Source organism: Hemicordylus capensis, chromosome 9 (assembly GCF_027244095.1).
Source record: "Hemicordylus capensis ecotype Gifberg chromosome 9, rHemCap1.1.pri, whole genome shotgun sequence".
NCBI lineage: Eukaryota > Metazoa > Chordata > Lepidosauria > Squamata > Cordylidae > Hemicordylus > Hemicordylus capensis.
In genome coordinates, this window is record NC_069665.1 from 29,134,722 (window position 1) to 29,156,424 (window position 21,703).

Genomic DNA, 21,703 nt, shown 5'->3' on the forward strand with positions numbered 1-21,703 from the left:
CCCGCTGCAGAAAGGCTGCCTGAGCCAGCTGCACCAGCCACAAGCCTTTGATGGGAAGAGAGGAGCCGGGGTGGCCGGGCAGCGTCTCCTGACAGCAAGGGGTGAGGAAAACAGGGTGCTACGCGGGCCCCTCCCAGCCTCTTTCCTCTGTCCACAAAGGTGCTAACTAAGTGAGAGCGCCAATTCGTAGGGTCCAGAAACACAGGAGGCTGCCTACTGGTCCCTCTAGCTCTGTGTTGTCTACTCTGACTGGCAGCAGCTCTCCAAGGTTTCAGGCAAGAATGAATGTCACCCTTTATCTTCTTAAATGTGGGCGTGCCAGTTGTCCTGGCTAGATGGTGGCCACCTGCCCAGTTGCATCCCGAGGCCCAAGGCAGCCGCTGCCAGTGAAGATGAACTGCTCCAGGTTGGATGGAAGGGGAGCCAGTCTGGCGGCAGCAAGCGTGAATGGCCCCCTTTGCTAAGCAGGGTCCACCCTGGTTTGCATTTGGATGGGAGATTACACGGGTGAGTGCAGTAAGGTACTCCCCCTAAGGGGAGGGGGCCATAGCTCAGTAGTAAAGCATCTGCTTGAATGCAAAAGGTTCCAAATCCCCTCCCTGGCAGCATCTCCAAGATAGGGCTGGGAGAGACTCCTGCTTCCAACCTTGGAGAAGCCGCTGCCAGTCTGTGACATAGACAATGCTGAGCGAGATGGGCCTATGGTCTGACTTGGTATAAGGCCACTTATGATGTTCCTATTACCGCCGGCCTCAGCCGGCAAAAGCAGCCCTTTAGCTAGCCTTAGAACGGGATTGTGCAGTGCCAAAACGGTAGACCTGACTTGGCACAATACAAACCTGCCCCGGAAAGGTGGACAGCCGTTCTGAGCAGGCTGTAAAAGCCATGCCTGCTGCATCCTTCATTTCCAGCAGTGGCTTGAAGTGTTGCTGCAGCAAAGATGAAAGGAGAGCGTGTGAAGTGATGAGGTGGGGAGGGGGCACCGAGAAGTGAGAGAGTGGGAAGATCAGTCATTCTCTGGTGATTAGTGCAATCTCTGCCAGCGAGACCACGGGACATGGCCTATTAGCTCTAAAATAGACAATCCTTCATTCCGCACAGCCTTTCAAAAGACTCCATATTATCTTTGAAAAACTGCTAACCTCTGATGGATTGGCGCCAGCAGCAAGCCACCACTTTGCTTTTAGCATTTCAGAGCGCCAAGGGCCTCATCTCGCCCTCTCTCCCTCCCCCCCCCCCCGCAGCCCGACACACAGCCTTCTCTTCCTCCTCCCTGTCTTCTTCTAGCAAGTGACCGTACTCTGTTCTCCCCATCCACCCCAAAAGAAGAATGAAAGCATCAATCCAATTCCGAGACCAGGATGGATTGGCCGCATCATCTGTTGAGTCAGCCCTGGTTCTCCCGACTCGGAGCGCTCCCTGGTGGCATGAGTGCTTTGTTAGCGGCAAATTGCTGGAGCACAAATAGGACTGCCTTCTCTCAAGTGTTGCAGAATATTCCAGAGGCAGCAGCGGGTTTCCTCCAAGAGTGGCACTGCGGCCGCTGTAAAGGAGGAGATCAACCGTGGCCTGCAGAATGTCCACCAGGACGCTGGATGGATGTTTCAGACTCATGTCCAAGAGTTAAAGCAGATGGAACATAGGGAGCTGCCATATACTGAGTCAGACCCTTGGTCCATCGAGCTCAGCATTGTCTACCCAGACTGGCAGCGGCTTCTCCAAGGTTGCAGGCAGGACTCTCTCTCAGCCCTGTCTTGGAGATGCCACCAGGGAGGGAACTTGGAACCTTCTGCTCTTCCCAGAGCGGCCCCATCCCCAATCTCTTCCAGTGCTCACACTTCTAGTCTCCCACTGATATGCAACCAGGGCGGACCCTGCTTAGCTAAGGGGACAAGCCAGGCTTGCGACCACCAGACCAGCTCTCCTCTGCCCTGTGCATGGCAAGATATGCATTACATGCCTGCTTCGTCACAGGAGAGACCACCACTATGCATAGGAGCAAGCAGGTCTTGGCCGACAAAGGGTTCTACCCTTGAGCAAGGGAAGCCTCAGGACCTCCGCAAAGCTGAATCCCCAAAGGGAGGAATGCACTCTTTGCACGAGGACACACAGGAGTCCTCGACGCCCAGAGCAGGGAAGAGGGGCTGGCCAGCTCCCCTCCCAGCAGCACCTTCAAGGCCACGGCACTCACAGGATCGTAATTACAACTCAGGCTCCATGAGCCATGCAGGGACGCAGAGCAATAAGCCACGCTTGGCTCGCCTCGTTTTGTGTCCTGCTTTTTAGAAACGGCCCCTTCAGAAGAGGAGGAGACCCCAACCAAGAGAAACGCGCCCGGCCCGGGAAAGCTGCGCCGCTTCCTGCCAAGACGGCCGGGGCTTGGGGCGTGCCGCTCGCTCGGCCCTTCTTCCCCGCCCGTCAGGGGTCCTGCCTCCCCCTCCCCTCCCTCCCTTTCCCTCTTTGTGGTTTAATTAGTATTTCCAAGCACTGCAATCCCGCTGGGAACCCGGGGTAAGATACAAGGGGAGGATAACCACGAACAATGATTCTTAATTAGCAAATGCTCTGGCTCCCGGAGACGCAGGCAGCCAACGCAGCTGGGCCGGGTCCGGGAGGGCGGGCGGGCGGCGTGCACAGACAGGAGGCAGCGTTCGCCCACCCCTGCCTCTGTGGGGCCACTGGGTGCCCGACCCACAGACCCCGCTGTCGACGGCGGCATCCACCCACCCCCTCAGCCAGCGGGCATCTGCAAGGGGTGCAACATCCGGCGTGTTCACCCTTCTGTGGAGTCCGCCGGCTCTTATGGCTCCACATCAGAAGCAGGGAAGGAGCAGCAAGGAAGGATGGCATGCCCACCCAGAGAATGCCAAGGCGTCTGCCCTGTTGCAACCTGGCCGTGAGGCGCAGAACGCAGGACCTTCCAGGGGGGGCCTTGAGAACACCCTGCTCTACAGTGACCACAGCAAAAAATAACCCGGGGATGGGGCCGTGCAGAGAGGCACAGCTCTGAGTCTCAATTACTGCGATTTCCACGGTAAGGAGCCGAGACCGATCCCACCCAGGAGTTAACAACATCCAACAACTCCTGGCAAGCCAAAGCGGGCAACCCCCGGCCAGTGCTCTCTGTAACAGGGGTTCCCTGATGCTGTCGACTACAACTCCCATCACCCCCAGCGGCAATGGCCGTTGCCACTGGGGGTGATGGGAGTTGTAGTCAATGCTGCCTGGGAATCCCTGCTACAGGGAACGTTGCCTCTGACTAGGCTGAGGATACAGCAAGGATACAGAGGCAATGGGTGCGCCTCTAGGCTACAGGTGAGAAAGACCACTGCTGAATGGCTCCCCCGGTGGAGAGAAAAATCCCCGAAAAACATCCAGGACATGAGTGTGGAAAAGATTCTAGCCCAGTCTTTTGTCTGACGTGCTGACTTCCTATTTGCACTGAGATGTGTTGATTTTGGCACTGGAAGCATCCAAAAGTGTGATTCCTTCATCTGGAGGCGAGGGTGCTGCAGGCCATTCTAGCATCTCAGCCTGCAACTGCCTCATCCTCCTGCCCTTCTGGCATAGCAGGCCCCCTCCTGGATTTGGGAACACCAGGATGCACCTATTCCCGCTCTTGCAAAGTCTCGTTTGGTAAGAGCCTCCTCCTCTCTTACCCGGCAGTCCCTTCACTCATTTAAAACAAAGAAAAGGATTCTAGTCCTCATGAGCTAGTTGCAGCGGGGGGGGGGGGGGGGCGGTGGTGGTGGTGGTAAACCTGTGAGTGGTTTTTGTGAAAAGGTTTAGACATTTGAGGGGCTTATCTTATTTTGTCAGAGGAGTACAACTTCCCTCAGATCTGCCCGTGGCTTCCTTTCCTCTGTTTGGAAAGGTCCACACCTTGCAAAGATCTCCACCAAGAACAGATCCAACACCTGCGCAAGCCACGTGTACATGTGGGAGGTAGGGGTGGGGCATGTTACCTGCCGTCCTTCACTTCTCCAGACGCCATTCACAGTTTTGGTGGGCGCAATGGTCACCACGGGAGGTGTGCTCGGGACGTTGTGGCCCCCCGGTGGGACGATGAGAGGCCCCATGGGTCCTCGCTTGGGCGTACTTGCAGGAGAGCTGTGGTTGGTGGCTGGTGAGGAAACCGGAGAAGACTCGCTGCTGATCGAAGACCCTGAAGAGAATGAAAGAGAGGAGTTAGATGGGGTGTGTGTGTCTGGATCCAGCTCCTCACCAGTGGTCCAGGATCCCACCGAAACACCGTCCTGGGGCTGATCCCCACTGGGGATTAACTTCACCCCAAGTCTGACTCCAAAGGAAAACCCCTTCCCCAAACATCATTTCAGCGCCAGCACAAGCAACCTTGTCAGCCTCGATCCCTTGGAGATGCAGCTGTCTCCCGGGAACATTCCAGAGGCTTTGAGTCCATTGTTCAATGTGTGTGTGTGTGTGTGTGTGTGTGTGTGTGTGTGTGTGTGTGTGTGTAAATGGAGTCTTGCTGCACCACCTGACCCCACACAGAAGAAAGGAAGGGCTCCACACCTTTGGACAGTATGCACTCCGGTTGGGTTGGGGCATACCATACAACACTCAAAGAGAGATGCAATTTCTCACAAGGCCAGGCAATGACCCCCTGAAAAGGCTGGTGGCGCAGAGATGCTTCTCAAAGGCTATGAGACTGAAAGGCCCAAGCTTGGATACCACCCAGCGAAGAGACATCTATCACCGCACAAAACCTGGGGCCTCACGACTAGAGGCAGTGACTGCTTTCTTTCAGGAAAAATTAGCAAAACCATCCTAAGCCGAGCTCGCAAAAGCCACCGTGACTGAGGCACCGCACTGAAAGAGACAGGCATTTGGGTAAACAGAGCACCGCTTCCCCTCCCCCCTTTTTTAACCCTTGGGAAAGGCTTTGCCATGATTTGCATAATACATCTGTATTTTAAATTACACCCACCCTAGGGATGCTGCTGCTATTTGCAAGGGAAAAACCCAGCCACAGGAATGGAATTAAGAGTGCTGTGCAAATGGAGGAGGGTGGCTGGAGCAGCAATACAAATAGGATGCTAAGTAGGACGTCCTGGGTACCTCCATGCAAACAGTTTTTATGGAAAACCATTAAAACAAGGGGAAGTTTGTGTGCATGCAAACGGGGGCATACAAATAAGGTGATGGCCATTCCTAGGTAAAAAGCAGCAACATCCGTTACAGGGATGCAACTGGTTGTGTGACTCTTTTACCAGGTTTTCAACCACAACTCACATAAGAACATAGGAAGCTGCCTTCTACCAAGTCAGACCCTTGGTCCACCTAGCTCACGATTGTCTACCCAGACTGGCAGCGGCTTTCCCAAGGTTTCAGGAAGGAGTCTCTCTCAGCCCTATCTTGGAGATGCTGCCAGGGATTCAACCTCAAGCACACAGATGCTCTTCCCAAAGTAGTCTCCCTATTGAAATGCAAACCAGGGTGGACCATGCTTAGCAAAAGGGAGAATTCATGCTTGCTACCACATGACCAGCAGCCACCTAAGTGGCGCAGTGGGGAAGTAACTTGCCTAGGGAGCAAGAGGTCGCTGGTTCAAATCCCTGCTGGTCTGTTTCCCCGACCGATATAGGAAGCACCTCTATTGGGCAGCAGCAATATAGGAAGATGCTGAAAGGCATCATCTCATACTGCATGGGAGATGGCAATGGTCAACCCCTCCTGTATTCTACCAAAGACAACCACAGGGCTCTGTGGTTGCCAGGAGTCGACACCGACTCGACGGCACAATTTTACTTTACCACACGACCAGACTCTCCACCCAACTCAAGTTACTTTGACCCTTTGAGGACATGCCAGGCTACAGTTTGGAGACATGTTGGATCAGTCGGGCAGACAGTTTGCTCCAAGATGAAGCCAATGAAGGCTGAAGTGACTCTTGTCAAGAGTGAGCTGAAAGTGGTCGCAGGACCCAGTACAATTCTCAGGGATGGAAGTCTAGGGAATGCAAGGAACTCTTCTTCCATTAGGTCCAGCCAGTATTTATGGATCTTTCCAGCATTACAAGACTTAAGCAAATGGAGCATTCGGAGCATAGGTGCCCTGACCTTCTATGGTTTTAGCCTGGGCCAAGAGGAAATCCACAGGAACGATCCACCACAGATGCAACAATCGGAAGAGCTGCAGCATCTTCCGTCTACCTGGCACTTTGTGGAATTTTGCAAGCAAAAAAAAAAAAGGCAGATTGGATCTCCACGCCTCAAGAAGCCTGTGGTCTAAAATCTAACGAGCGGCCCAACTCACAGCAGCCCAATCAGGAACGTAGAAACCAACGTGCTCCTTTTGCTCTGTGTGTGTTTGTGTGTGCTTAGAATACGCAGCACTGTGAAACTCAACACGCTTGTCATCTCAGTTTCAGGGGGCCCAGCGTGGCCAAACACCAGAGAGGGCAGGGAAAGGAGGAGAGACGGGGGGAGCACGGAAAGCATGACCCAAGGGTGGGGGGGGCTGAGGCGCTGCCAGCTCCAAGGCCTTATTAATTATTCCCGGGTTACTGCGCAGTACTTTCATTCTGGAGAGCAGCGGCATGGATGCTGCACGGGACAAAGGCAGCCGCCGATATGGATTTGACACCCACTGAAGTCTATCTTGTCAGCGCCAGGCCGACAACAATTAGCAGGCTTAATCCCCTCTGAGCTGGGAAGCCATTACTCACCACACGAGAGCCTTATCAATCAATACCATCACAAAGAGCCGGGCAATTAATGAAGCTAAAGTCTCACTTCAGAACCCTTAATTCTCGCTGTGTGGCTTGAAAATGGGAGGGTTTGTGATCGTTATAATTAACTGGCGGTATTCAGCCAGGAGTTAGTCAATGAAACTAATCTGGCTTGGAGATGACAAGAGACGCAGTGTGACAGTGTCACCTTTGTTGTCTGACCTCCTGCTTCCCACTCAGTGATAGCAGATTAGCAGGCAAGGCTGACAGGCAAAGGTAATTAACAGCTGAGACCCTGACGAAATAACGCCAGGAGGAGGAGGAGGAGGAGAAAGGCCCAGCGAGGATCTGAACCCACTGAAGCTGACAAGCAGCAGATGAGGCTTCCATTCTTTGCTTTTGTGACTTGCTCTGCTTGCCCTGTTGGAAAGGAACCTGCTCCTTGATCCAAAAGGAAGGGGGCGATTCCAGGCTGGCAGCCTAGATCGGGCTCGGGGACCAGCGGGCGGGTCTGGCAGCTCAGACGCTGCAAAGAGATCTGGCCTAGCTGCCCGTTTCTAGAGAAGGCGCCCTGGACTCAACCCAGGCAGGACAGCTGCCGTGCCCCCTCGGAGCGGGACCCTCTCCTTCCACACGCCCAGACACATGCGGCCTGGCCAAGCTGACTCCAGGCACTGCTTAGACAAGGAAGGCTTGCTTTTCACACATGCTAACTCGGAACCCCCGAGACTGGCAAGCCAAATGCCATGCATGGGACTCCTCTTCCCAAGCTGGACTCTAGTGGGCCCGGGTGTGAAATCCCCCCCCCCAGCCCCACACCGTGGTATCTTTTCCTACAAGTGCTGCCCCTTTCCACACTCCCAAGTTTCGGACGCTCAAGAAGTTCTGCAGCAACCTCCACTCCCACTACTGCCTGCCCTTGAGGTAAGGTGGGTGTCGTAAGGATGCCAAAAGAGAAAACAGACCCAACTACACTCCCATGGGTGTTATCTGCTCCTCAGTTGCATGTTGGCTGGTCAAAGACTGCCGTTAGCTTATTCACTCTCATGCACATTTGTCCAAATTCTGGCACCGATAAATAGTCACGGTTGCAAACTCCCGAACTCACCCCGAACAAGGCACTCCACACCCGCCTCCTTCTCAGTGCAGTTCACAAGAGCGCCTCTCCAACAGAGAACCAACAGAGCAGAGTAGGGCCGGTCCCCCATAGTGGGCACCTGTGGAGCGTGTCTGTGTGTAGTGATGAGTTTTTGCTGAAGGTCCCAAAGTAACTGGTGGCACCCCAAATGTAAGGCTTCCTTCCCTACCCAATAAGAACATAAGAACAGCCCTGCCGGATCAGGCCCAAGGAGGCCCATCTAGTCCAGCATCCTGTTTCGCACAGTGGCCCACCAGATACCTCTGGGAAGCCCGCAGGCAAGAGCTGAGGGCATGCCCTCTCTCCTGCTGTGACTCCCCTGCAACTATCGGCCAAAATGCAGTCCTCCACGTTTCTATCTTGCCCTTTCTTGAGCTCAAACTGGCTTCAAGCAATTAAAAGCAGCACCAGCAACAAAGCGCTTGGAGATCTCACCTCCCTCTCCAAAGAGATCTTTCCTCCATCCTACCCACCCAGCAGGCAAGCTGGAAATCCAGCCCCCTAACCCCATCACCTTATCCTTCCTGGGGGCCAATTTCTTTCTCACACATTCCCTCTGACACCACCCCCTCTGCCACCCACACAGGCACACAGAAACCACTTTGAACTCGGCATCAAATCTGAGAGCTCCCAGAACTCAATTAACTTCCATTTGATATCAATAAATATGTTAAGCAGCTTCCTGTTTCTTGAAGGCCCCGGCTCTCGGCTGGCACGGACGCCACACAGGCACGCACAGGCCTTCCCTGCTGTTGCAGAGGCTGTTTGGCTTTCTTTCCTTTTGAGATGAAAGAGAATGAAATTGCGAGGAAGAGTCTTGCCACTCTAATCCCCACTGGGCACCGCACCCCCCGGTTATCTCTTGTTTTCTCCCCACTCAAAGCCCGGCTTCAGATGGAGCCGTGCCATCGACAAGGAGAGTAAAAATCACCATCAAAAGACGCGGGAGGGCCTTCCTGCTCAACCTGGCTCATGGAAGGCTCTTTGGACCAGGGCTGGGAGCTTTTGAGCATCCTTTGCAGAGCTGCAACTGAGTCTGGTATGTGAGAGAATGAATAAGCCATCTTGGGTGAAAGCAGACAGATGCTGCTCAAATCAAAGTATCTTGGGAGGAGATCCCCAGAATAGATTCCCCCCCAAAGAGCTGGTCTTGTGGTAGCACACCTAAATTGGCCTCTTTGCTAAGCAGGGTCCACTCTGGTCTGCAGATGAATGGGAGACTAAACGTGTGAGCGCACTGTAAGATATTCCCCTCAGGGGATGGGGCTGTAGCTCAGTGGAAGAGCAACTGCCTGCTTTCATGCAGAAGGTTCCAAGTTCCCTCCCCGGCAGGATCTCCAAGATCGGGCTGAGAGAGACTCCTGCCTGCAACCTTGGAGAAGCCGCTGCCAGTCTGGGTAGACAATACTGAGTTAGATGGACCAAGGGTCTGACTCAGCAGAAGGCAGCTTCCTATGTTCCTATCTTCTTCCTTTGCTCGCATGTGTGACATTCACTGGAACTATTTCCCCTACTTCTGTGGGCCCTTCCATCTCCTCTCCCCTTCAACCTCCTTGAAGAATCCAAAGCCCTGCACTTACGGAGCTCTCTCATACTGCTGAAGAAGACTGGTCCAGGTCACTCAATATCGCCGGCATTGACTGGCAGCAGCTCTCTAGCCAAGGCCTGGGAGGAGATCTTTCCCATCTCCGGCTCCCAGAGATCCTTAACTGGAGGTGCCAGAAGCTGATCTTGGGGCTTTCTGGATGCAACGCGTGTGCTCCATGAACCCAGCCCACTGTCTCTTATCCAGGGCTAGTCCGTTGCCCTCCATTCTTCCCAATGACCCTCACACAAAGCAACGTTCAAGAGCCAATCAGAGATCAAAGTGTGAAGTTGAGACTCCAGAGTCACCTTTTTTATCCTGGGACGCTAGGGAACTGCAGAATCAGCCACAGGCCCGTCGTCTTCTCTGGTTGGCAGGCTTCACCCTTCCACAGTCTTCCAGTCTTTGCAAGGGAATGTTACATAGGAACATCCATAGGAAGCTGCCGTATACCGAGTCAGACCATTGGTCCACCTAGAACAGCCTTGTCCACACTGACTGGCAGCTGCTCTCCAAAGTTTCAGGCAGGAGGTCTTTCCCAGCCCTACCTGGAGATGCTGCCAGGCACTGAACCCAGGACCCTCTGCATGCCAAGCAGATGCTCTAACCACTGAGCTATGGCCTCATCGTAAGCCGAATGACAGGAAATGCCCACTGAAATGCATTGGTTCCTCCCCAATGGCCGCCACAGGAATGCATGGAATTTCCGAATGGCCACTCAATATTGTCTACACTGACTGGCAGTGGCTCTCCAAAGTTTCAGGCAGGGGTCTTTCCTATACCTACCTGGAAACCCTTCCGGAGATTGAACCTGGGACCTTCTGCATGCCAGGAATACTGTGCTCATGTGGGTCCAGTGTGCAATCTCTGAATCTTTACGGGATGCGTTGTATGCCCTGCCGCACCAGAGCCAGCCTGCATGCACAACAGCCCACCACACCCTGGCCAGCAAACTTCTTCCTCGGCTAGGAACGCCTCCACGCTCCCTTGCTCCGCATGTCCCCTTTTGCCTCCTCTCACTCAGAGCTTCCCAATATTCATGATCTCATATTAAGCATCTCCCGGATCCTCCTCCTCCAGAAGCCAGACAGGCGGAAAACTTCGAAGGCAGAAAAAGGGGGCTTTTGGGCAATCAAATTATACAGCAGTTAAATCTAAATCAATGGAGAAGAAAAACCCACCACAGCTTTTCATTGTCAAACAAATTTTGCCGGGGCAGATATTTGTATATAGCATGCAAGGAAAATTACTGCCTCTGTGAGAAGCAACTGGAGCTGGAGAGAAGATTCAAGCATCAGGAAATCAATGTCAAAATCCACTAATGTCGCTTTTGATGGCCTAAGCAGCAAGCTGCAGGAGAGAAGAGAAGGGAGTAAAAACCCACCATGGAGAAAACTGGGGAGGGGAAGAGATGGAGGGGCAAAGTATCTTTTAATCTATAGTGTTTCACAAATTGATTTCCCCTTTGGGTGGAAGGAAAGGGGAGGGAGGCTGTTCCCATTATCCAGATTGGATACTTTGGTGATTAATGTTCTCTGCAGAAAGGATGAGCAATTTCCACCACAATAATACAGGCTCCGCTTCTGTAAAAAGTCTACCTTTGCTCAGAGCATTTCCGTGCCTGATTAGACTGGCCTGTTTCACCCTTTCCTTCTCGGAGCTCATCACAATGCTCTGTAGTGTGGCACCCCCTTCTCCGTCGAGCTCCTAGAACCAGCCTGCAGCCTTGGAGCACCTGAAGCCACTCTAACGTGCCTTTAAGCACGGACAGCCTGCATTTCCCTTACCACAAAGTAACCGCAAACAGGCCCAGCTGTGGTTCGGATGGAGGGCGTGCCAGCGGGAAGATGCACCCCCCCCAAGCCATCAACAGCAACTCTGCACGATGGCCAGATGGAACCTCCATGTTCCAATGCAGTCTGCCATGGAATATCACTTGCTGGGGAACACTAGCAGCAGGAGAGGGTGCTTGCCTTTAGCCCAGGAGTGCAACACTTCAGTCCTCCCGCAGATGTTGGATTACAACTCCTGTAATCCCAGACTATTGGCCACTGTGGCTGTGGATGATGGGAGTTGTAGTCCGACACCTGCCAAGGGCTGAAGCTGTGCAGCCTTGCTTTATATCCTGCTCACGGGCTTCCCAAAGGCGTCTGCTTGGCATGCAGAAGGTCCCTAGCAGCATGGCCAGGTCAAGCTGGGAAGGGCTCCTGCCTGAAACCTGGAAGGCTGCAGCCAGTCACAGTGTAGGCAGTCCTGAGCTAGATGGGCCAAGGCCGGACTCCGTATAATGCCGCTTCCTATATAATCTGGCTGGCCACTGTTTGAAGCAGATGGCTGGAATCAATGGACCTTTGCCCCAATCGCTGTGTTCTTAAGCTGCATGTTAGCTGAACAGAGCCTCCATGTTCAGAGGTAGTCTACTTCTGACCCACCGTTGCTGGGGGGCCAAAGTGGGAGAGGATGGTTGCCTTCCTGCCCTACTTGTGGGCTGCCCGGAGCCAACTGGTTGGCCAACGTGAGCAGCAGGATGCGGGACTGGATGAACTGGATGTTGGACGGGTGTGATTCAGCAGGACTCCACTCATGTGCTCCAGCAAGCTTGAGTCGGGGCATTTTCCCCACCAGAAAAGTGACGACGGGTGGCTTTGAACAATCTTCCCTCTCCCCAAGACTGGCGGCAGCATCCCATCAAGATGGCAGCCAGTCGTCTTCCAAGCCGTGATGCAACCCTTGGAAGCTTCGGGGCTGTTCTAGGAACCATGGGCCCAGCTACTTGCTCACCTCGGCGTCCAAATTCTCCCACTTGTGCGAGAGCACCAACACACGGAGCCAGCCTGAACTGACTCGTTCTCCTCTGCTCCAATTTAGATAATTGCTGCATACAATGAAACCTCTGTTTAAGAGAACACACTTTCTGAAAGGAAGAGACGTGGTGGAATAACAACGCAGCTCCTGCTACCTCCAGTGCAAAAACAGTTCCCACACAGGAAGCTACTGAGTCAGACCGCTGGTCCATCTAGCTCAGTGTTGTCTTCACAGACTGGCAGCGGCTTCTCCAGGGTTACATGCAGGAGTCTCTTTCAGCTTTATCTTGGAGATGCTGCCAGGGAGGGAACTTGGAACCTTCTGCTCTTCCCAGAGTGGCTCCATCCCCTGAGGGGAATCTCTGACAGTGCTCACACTTCTAGTTTCCCATTCATATGCAACTAGGGCAGACCCTGCTTAGCTAAGGGGACAAGTCATGCTTGCTAACACCAGACCAGCTCTCCACAATCCTACACAGAAGGAGTCCGGCTCACGGCAGACCCTGTGGTGGGGCTGGGGGCCATCTCCTTCTAGGCGCCCCCACCCTCATGCTCTCTCTAACATCCAGTGAGGAAGGAGGGTCTTATGCACAGCTGCTGGCACTGCAGAGCCAGGAAGAAATTATCCTCTTATTCCTTCCCTCCCAATAGAAGCAAACTGCCAGCTACTGGACCTTTAGCAGTAGAAGGGCTCTGGTTGAACAGCTGAGCTTTCCGGCCGGCCACAGTTGCAGAGGACTATCCATGGCCCGAGAGCAGGGGTCCTAGCCTTGGCTCCCCAGACACTGTTGGGCTATAACGCCCGTCCCTTCAACCATTGTGGCTATGGATGATGGGAGTTGTGGTCCAATATCATCTGGGGCCCCAAAGCTGGCAACCCCTGCCCTAGAACAACCCTCTTGCTTTTCAAAAGCAGCATCACAGCTGGAAGCCAAGCCTCTCTAGGCTCAAGCGGTCCAGGCAGGATTATTCGTGAAGACTGGAAAGCAGTGTTCTCTGTAGCGGGGCTGGTGGGGGTGTTTCCAGATGTTGTTGGTCACCACTGCAATGGCTTTTGGCTGGGGAGTGGTAGTCAAAGGCCACCTGGGAACCCCTGCGAGAGGGAACGCCACTGGGCACCAAGGATGCAGAGCTGTTCGTGTGTCAGAGAACCGACCCGTCTTTGTCTTTGGGAGGAGAGCTGGTCTGGGGGTAGCAAGCATCACCTGTCCCCTTGGCTAAGCAGGGTCCACCTTGGTTTGCATTTGGAATAGGAGATACAGGCAAGCACTGTAAAATATTCCCCTTCGGGGATGTGGGGAGAGCATTTGCATGTTCCCTCCTGGGCATCTCCAGACAGGGTTAGGAGAGACTCCTGCCTGCAACCTTGGAGTAGCCGCTGCCAGTCTGGGTAGACCATATGGAGCTAGATGGACCAAAGGTCGGACTCAGTATATGGCAGCTCCCTATGCTCCTCTGGCTTATGTCACGCATAGCTATGCACTGCAAAAGAGCATGTGGGGCGGGGGGAGACACAGTCCACTCTGTGAGCACAGCAGCATGGCCCAAGAGAAAATTAAGGGGTCGTCGATTATGTGGCCTCAAGCTGGCCCCTTGGAAACCCAGGTTGGGGTTCAAATGTCCTCTTCTTATGGGACTCCTCTGGCACCTCTCCCCAGTCCAGAGAGCAATGGGAGACCTTTGCTAGCGGTGCTTCTGGATACCAGGCAGGCAGGCAGGCATTGGAAGGCAACGGGACTAGAGCCCAGGGCTTGCACGCCTCACTGTTCCTGCCTGTGCTAGCAAAGAGCCCCCCCCCACCCCACAACTCTCCTCCTCCTCCTCTGCAACCGGGCCTCCCTCAGCTGCGCCACTAATTCCTGCCTCCCCCTCCTCCCCCTGCTGGCTTCAAGGCGCCCGCCTTCAGCCGGGCTCCCGTTAAATAGCCCATTAAAGAGGAAAAATATTCAGATGTGCATTTCACCATACTGGCACCCAGCAGCCGCTGACTTTGTTATTTAGCGGGGGGAGCTGTGGATGGTGAAAGAACACATTTCGGAGCCTTAGGAAAAATACAGGGCCAATGAAGCATGGCAGCAGCAAGGAGGCCCTTTTGGCAGGGAAGAGGACGGCTCCTTTCTTGCGCTCGCTCTCGCTCCAGACTTTCTCTCGGGGTACGGCAAATGATATGGCATTTGGATTACTCCGTCTGAATTGAATTTTTAAACTGCCCCCTCGAGACACAATGCTGAGGAAAGACATTAGCCCGTCAAGCGGCAGGAGGAGAACAAAATCTGACGGCTAAAAATAAAACGGGCGCTTTAGCAGAGAGGAGGAGGACCGGGGGTGGGTGGGTGGGTGGAGAACAGGGGTTGGCTGTGGGCAGAAGTGGGCTGGCCACGCGGGCTCCTGGGCTATTACCCGGAGGCGGGGGTGGCACCTGAGGAATGCCCAGTCACCAGACCTGCTCTGGGTCCCCTCCACATGCAAGCACATCTCAGGCAACTCCTAGGGAATTCAGGCCCTCTCTTTCCTTCCTTGCGGGTGCAGAAGGTTCTGCAGAAAATACAAGGCGTCCCAAAAGAATATATTATTTCAATATAATTATGACAAAACTATACCCTCAGGGAACACTATCCAGTTACGTAGGGAGTTATAAAACTCAATCAATAAAACTATATCTATACACACACAACATAGTCATTAAGACAGTCTCTATATCAAATCAAAAATTCCAACAGTCCAAAAGCTCATCAATAAGATGGGAGACGTCCAAGTCCGTCTTCCCAACTTCTTGTTTTAGCCCAGGATAAACATATCAGAGTTTTGCCAGCATCTGTTCATGGATATGCTGTTGCCAGATGCGTTTCAGTCTTCTTCAGTGGCAAATGAAGTATTTAACAAAATATCATGTATACTGTTCACCTCTACCCAACCTAAGGATAGAGTTATTGTTAGCTGCTCCCTTCAGTGTGCAGAAAATACAAGCAGCCGAATTCCACTGCCCGTCCCACCCCTGCGCAGAAAGGCATTCTCCAACCTGTCTCTTCGGATGTCGTTGGACTACAACTCCCACCATCCCCAAACCTGTCAAACCCATCCACTCAAAGTCAGCTTCTCTCTCTCTCTCTCTCTCTCTCTCATTGCATCTCAACTGTCCTCCTGCCTGATCCTCACGCAACCATCTCTTACTTCTCTTCTCCCACCTGCTACCGATGTTCTAGTCACATCATTTCTCTATTCCCCAACACAGCACTCTGTCCCTCTGGGCCGTGTATGTGTTATAGAATACATCCTACAGAAGCAACTAGTGGTTATGGGAGTCACGGGGCAATGTGAAAGGTGATAAGAGCAAGTCTGTGGGAGACCCTTGGAGGTGCTAGAATCCATCCAAGTGGCGGGAAACAGCTTACCACCCCCCTCCAAAAAAAGCCCACCCTATAGTTTGGCAGAAAGCACCAGGGCATCCTCTGATAGCTCCATGAATGAGAAGCTGAGTGTGTGTGTGTGTGTGTGTGTGTGTGTGTGTGTGTGTGTGTGTGTGTGTGTGATGAGAAACAGCAGCCATTAGAAGATCCAGGAGCTAAAGAGGTTTTTAGTGAGGAAGTGGGAGTACAGAAATGCCCCTGAGTATTCTGAATAAAAGGAAGAACTTTTTCACACCGCACATAATTAATCTATGGAACTCTCTGCCATGGGATGTGGTGATAGCCACTAGCTTGGACAGCTTAAGATGGGGCTTAGAAAATGCATGGAGGACAGGTCTATCGATGCCTACTAGTCTGAGGGTTATAAGCCAGCTCCAGCCTCAGAGGCAAGATGCCTCTGAATCCCAGTTGCAGGGGAGCAACAGCAAGAGAGAGGGCATAGCCTCAGCTCCTGCCTGTGGGCTTCCCGGGGGCGTCTGATGGGCCACTGTGGGAAACAGGACTAGAGAGGCCTCCTTGGGCCTGATCCAGCAGATTCTTCTGCTGTTCTTATGCCCAACTGGCTGAATAAACACCTGGCGTTTTAATGGAGGAATGACGCCACTTCAATGTGCCTGTTCAGCATGTTCCCGTGCCCCGTGTGTGCAAAGATGAGTTCCGCCAATCTACACTTGCATCGTATGGATGCACTTTTGGCTGTCTGAACGTTGCCTCTCTTCAAAAGTGCGCCTTTCTAGCTTGCGAGGTCTTTGTTGCTACTCGTTTCCAACATGCCAGATCACATGCAAGTCAAGCTTTCCCCAACGGTGGGAAGGCGGGATTTAGGAGTGGGGAGGCCAGGCCAAGGGCTCGCGAAGCGGGCGCCCCCCAGGGGCAGCAGCCGACTCCGGGCCGGGCGCTGCCTTTGGAGCTCAGGGGCCGGGGGCTCTCCCTGCCTCTGGCCGCGGGGGTCCCTCCTTGCCGGCTCCCGTCCCCTTCCGGGTCCAGGGGCCACGCCCGCCCTCGCTCTTACCTCTGGGTTCCTCGGCCTGCTTGGCAAGCTTGCGCAGGGCGGCGGCAAAGCTGGACGAGGGCGCGGCCTGGACTGACAAAGTGCTGTTGGCTGCCGGGCTGCCAGTGGGCACAAGGGAGCCATTGAGAGGAGAAGGGGCCAGGGGGCTGACGGTGGCCGTGGTCCGGGTCGCGGTGGAAAGCATTCCTAGAGAAGGTGACTTTGGCTCATGGCTCATGCCTGAAACAATGAAAAGAAGAATCCAGGTCACTGGGAGAGAAGGCGTCAGTCACATCAGCCCAGAGAGTCAACACTGTCGCTGCAGACACATGCAAGAGGTGAGCGGGAGGGGAGGGGAGGGGAGGGCAGAGGCTGGGCATCGCTACACAGTGCCCTCGGCACCCTAACCCACCCAAGACTTCCAGGAGCCTGAACCAGGATGAGGCCTCACAGCTAGGGAAATGGGAGCTCAGAAGGGGACCGGGCCGGGGGCGGCATTAGGGCCAGTGGGAGGCCCTGGGCAGTTGTGCAGAGAGGGCTGGGGGTGAGAACGGGACACGAAGGCTGGCGAAGCTCCTTGGACGGCCAGGTTCTCGCCCTTGTGAAAAAGTAAAAGGCTAGCACCCCGGGGACAGAAGTCCCAGCTGGACCCCCTTCCTGCTGGGCTAGAGTATCGCTTGCAAGAATCCCTCCCGAACCCCACACACACCCCGACAAGGAGGGCTCAAAAACATCAGCCTCCACCTGCTGCGTGAAGAGGGGCGGTTCATTCTACCCCCGCTCAAGTCTCTGCCCCCTCTTTCTGCTCCGTGTACAGAGTGGGTGAGATCTGCTCCGGGCAAGACACCCCACATCCGGCTGCCCCCAACCCTGCAGAGCCAATATAGCCACAGGGTCACTCTGACTGGTCCCAGGTTCTCTCCCCACTTGCGGGCAAAGATTCCTCCCCACCCCCTGAAATGAGGCACCTGCAGACCAGCCACATAGAGAGAGGCTCACGGGGGGGGGGGAGCAGTGGGGAAGAAATCCACCCCTCGTGGCAAAGCTGTTCTGCTCAGGCAGTGCCTGTCTGCTGCAAAACGATGCACTTGCTCCCACACAGCCCTATGTCTGTCGTATGTGGGAAGGAGAGCAGGGCTTGCAGGCCTGGCATAGACCTGGCCCCCCACTCTGTCTGGCTCCAGTAACGGCTCATCCTAAAGAGCCAGGAGGTCGCTCAAGGAGGCACAGCTGCCTCTGCCTCCCGGCAGCTGCTCAGCTGGCTCCTGAGGACAAGCCACTCCCGGGTGGTTGCCTGCTGGCCCGCAAAGTCCTCCGACTGGCCCACCCACAAGCTCTGAAATCAAGAGAGAGGGGTCCAGGGTGGGGCTGGAAGTGGATGCGAGCTTTCAGCAACACCCTTGGAGAGAGAACGGCAGTCAGATGGACATTCACAGCACCACCACCCCCCTCATCCGGCAGCCCGGCTCTGCTCTTGGGCAGGTGAGTGTCGTTCAGATGCAGACAAGAGGATGCCGTCCCACCCCCCACGCCCCTCCGCTTTCAGTCCGAGTACGGGAAAGTGGCCCAAGACGAATCAGCAGCTCAAGGAGCCACTTAAAACAGCCATTTGCAGGATCTCCGCCTGAGGCGGGAGAGTCTTTTTGCCATCCGCTGGGAGCTCCAAGTTGCCAGGAACAATCTGCCTGCACACAAAGCCCCGAACCTTTTCAGAAAACACATCCCTAAAGAGCCGAGAGAAAGAGCCCGGCCAGAACAATAAATCAAACGCCACTGCAGCACGGGCATCGACAAGCACCCTCCATCTGCAGCAAAGAGTCACGTTCCGGAAATCAAAGCGCTGACACAGTCCGGGCCTCAGGGTACCTTGACGCCTCCCCATCTGCTTAGAGGGTGGCAGGAGAACTTGGAGGAGCGGAGGCCAGCTCGGAGGCTGGGTTTCTGCAGCGTCTGAGGGATCTGGAGAGGAGTGCCAGCCAGCTCAGGGAGCATCACTGGGCTCTACTGAAGAACGCGTCTGCACAGGAGGGTCTCGTGTTCGGAACGCAGAAAGCTGCCTTATACAGAGTCAGACAACGTTGGTCCAGCTAGCTCAGGATTGTCTACACTGACTGGCAGCGCTCTCCAGAGTTTCAGGCAGGAGTCTATCCCAGCCAAACCTGGAGATGCTGCCAGGAATTGAACCTGGGGGGCTTCCTGCATGCAAGCAGGTGCTCTGTGACTGAACTATGGCCTCCTTCCCTAAGGGGAGTATCTTACAGCGTCCACATGCAGTTGCCCATCCAAATGCAAACCAAAGCAGATCCTGCTTAACAAAGGGGACCATTCATGCCCACTACCCCAAGACCACGCTACGCCACGCTATGCAGACTAGGAAATGCCATTTGGGGTGCATTCTTTTATACAGGTTTGCAGCCACAAGCTCCAAAACCACAATTCCTCGGCTGCGTTGTGCATGGTCAGTGGGCCACTTGGAGGAGAAGAGATGCGCTCAATCCGTGCATCAGGACAGCCTTCATTATTTACGCCACGGCAACAGCAACTGAAGGTTGGCTCCTGGGTTGTTCAAGGCTGCCTCGGTATAGGGCAGCTTCCTATGTTCCTCTTACAGTTCCCGGCCATTTGAAGATGTTCCCAGCATTTTCCAGGAGCTCTCTGGCTGTTGCTCAATTAAGCAGGCTGCCGGTTAGGCCTAGCAGCTATTCAGGGGCCACACAGCCCCAGCTGATCTGCAATATACGGCTCCGTCTGCACCCTTCACGAGCCCTCTGCCGGGCATGGCCGAGGCGGCATTGATCTGAAAGGCTGGCCTTTCCGAAGTCCCTGTTCCTCCACCAGGTACATCCACAGAGGGGAAGGGTGCACAGAAATGACAGGTTACTGAGCAGACTCCTTGAGCCTGCACAGTCTCAGCAAGAAGGTGCACCAGCTGCATGCAGGGATGCCCAGCTAGACAAAAGGGTGAGAAGGAAGCAGCTTGTCCTTCCCCAGAGAGAGAGAGAGAGAGAGAGGCCTGGGATACTTCCCCGTCCCCCCAGGACCACACTTTCTGCCTCAGTGTGGGAGCGGGAGGAGGAAAGGAAGGCCTCTTGGGGCTTTGGGACTCTCCTGAGAGTGTCCTTTCCCGCGTACACCCCCTCCCCACCCCGGTTATAACCAGTGCTCAGAATTAAGAGGAGAAAGGTCGGCCGCCTTCTCAAACCAGGACCGAAGGGGGCCTGGCGCAAAAGCCTTCCCGAAATTCAAGGGCTGCTACCAACTCCCTGAAACCCACGAGTCCATCTTCCCCTCCCTTCCAGCTGCTAAGCGGGAAGAGAGAGGACTGAAACCACGGCAAGCCTTGCACCCTGCACTGAGAGGCCCCTGCGTCGGTTGACTGCTCAACGCCAATTGAGCACACAGGAGGCCCCTGCTTTTCACCAGGATTCTGTTCTGGCCGACAGTCATGGAAACGGAAGCCACCAATCGGGGGGTTCGGCTCCTGAGCACAGCAAAACCACCAAAAATCGCACACACAAAAGCTGGGGGTGGGTGAAATAGGAGTGCAGAAATCACCCGAAATCACCCATTTTCCTTTGGTGGGAAATGGCTCTGCGCTGCCTCCAGGTCAGAACTGACACCGGTAGACAGGAACTGTGAACGGGCAAAAATAGCCCCTTATTATTAGCTCCTGCAATAATGGAAAGAGGGTCTCTATGGCCGAACTGCAAGTAGCAGAAGGTGTGACAAGAGAACCCGTGAAAAGCAGGAGTCTCCTGGACTCACCTTCCACTCTGCAGATTTCTGGGGCTGCCCCACATGTCCTGCACACCCTCCCCTCCCGTCCCCCAGCCAAACTCCCCCCCCCCGCCCACCTCACCTTCTGCGCCTCCACATGCAGCTCCAGATTGGGGAAACCTAGGGCTGGACCCACCCCCAGGTGTGCTGGGGGCCTCCAGGTAGAGGCTGCCGCTGCCTCTCTTCTCCACCTCTCCCCTGCCCCCTTATTCGGCAAATGCAACCCCCCCACCCCCCCACCCCCGCTGCACGCTCCCGCATGTCAGCGCCACCGGCTCCCGCCTCTGAAAGCGCCACTGCCGATGATGTCGGGTCACTCAAAATAGAATCTCCAATGAGCAGCTTCATTAGCATGGCTAAAATTAGCACCGCTTGTCAGCATGTGCTGCAGGGTGGGGTCTCCCTGGAACGGCGAGGCTGAAGCAGAAGGGCGGGGGCAGCAAGACGACGGAGGGTGGTGGGCCCAGAGCGGTCCTCCCTGTCCCAATGCAAAGAGGACGGCCCTTGGGAGGACTGCAAGGGGCAACCAGGAGGAGGGTTGATGCCCCACACAACTGGCTGAAGTTGTGGAGACCCAGCAACTACCACAGCTGGGCGTCCCTCCAGAGCATGGCCATAACCTAAGCATGGCCCAGGTTTGCAAACTGCCACCGTCCTCCAAAGCATGCGTTTGCAGGATGCGGCCATTTTTACAACCCAGAGAGGCCCTTCTGCAAAAGCGCTTGGGCGAGTGAGGACAGAGGGAAAGTGCTTGCCTTGAAAAGGGCCACTGTGAGGAAGACCCCAGAGATGGGCCCCTGCCTTAAGCAAAAAGAGCAGGCTCCTTCTCCCCACCTCCGTGGTGGGAGGGATGGGGAACATACATTCACGTGGCATTTGAGCGGCTTATGCACTGCCAAATTGACCACCACACCCCCCCCCCCCCTTTCTTCTGTTTCCAGGAGAAAAAGCCAACCCAAATGCCTTAAAATGGTTTGTGGGATAGACCCATGTACTCTTTCAAGAAAGCCAAGACAGAGATAGGTGGACAGATGGAGAAATAGATCCACATCTGATCTCTGGCCCGCCATTTGCTCCCTCTGTTAGACCCTGCTTGATTGGCCACCTAAATGAAGGCGGAGCATCTCTCCAAACCCATAAGCCACTTCCAAAATCCACCCCACCCTCCCCTTCAGGGCTGTGTGTAGGCTGTAATCCCAGTGTGATTGTTGCTATTAGGCATGATACCCTGAGAACAACAAGTTTCTAGCCCTCAAGACAGCAAGGACCAGTTTGGGTGTGAAAAATGTGAGAAGAAATCTTCACTGAGC

At 54.6% G+C, this 21,703-nt stretch overlaps 1 protein-coding gene across 9 annotated transcripts in view; it reads right to left on the reverse strand.

Moving 5' to 3' along the window:
- The window catches only part of GSE1 (Gse1 coiled-coil protein), a 380,250-nt gene that overhangs the window by 27,310 nt on the left and 331,237 nt on the right, over positions 1 to 21,703 (reverse strand). For 6 of the 9 annotated variants that reach the window (XM_053270504.1, XM_053270505.1, XM_053270501.1 and 3 more), the window contains 2 exons: positions 16,638 to 16,856; positions 3,966 to 4,165 (listed from right to left, as the gene is read on the reverse strand). In XM_053270504.1, the coding sequence (XP_053126479.1) occupies positions 3,966 to 4,165; positions 16,638 to 16,856 (419 nt within the window). The remainder of the gene's footprint in view (positions 1 to 3,965; positions 4,166 to 16,637; positions 16,857 to 21,703) is intronic. The other 3 variants (XM_053270503.1, XM_053270509.1, XM_053270510.1) reach the window with 1 other exon arrangement.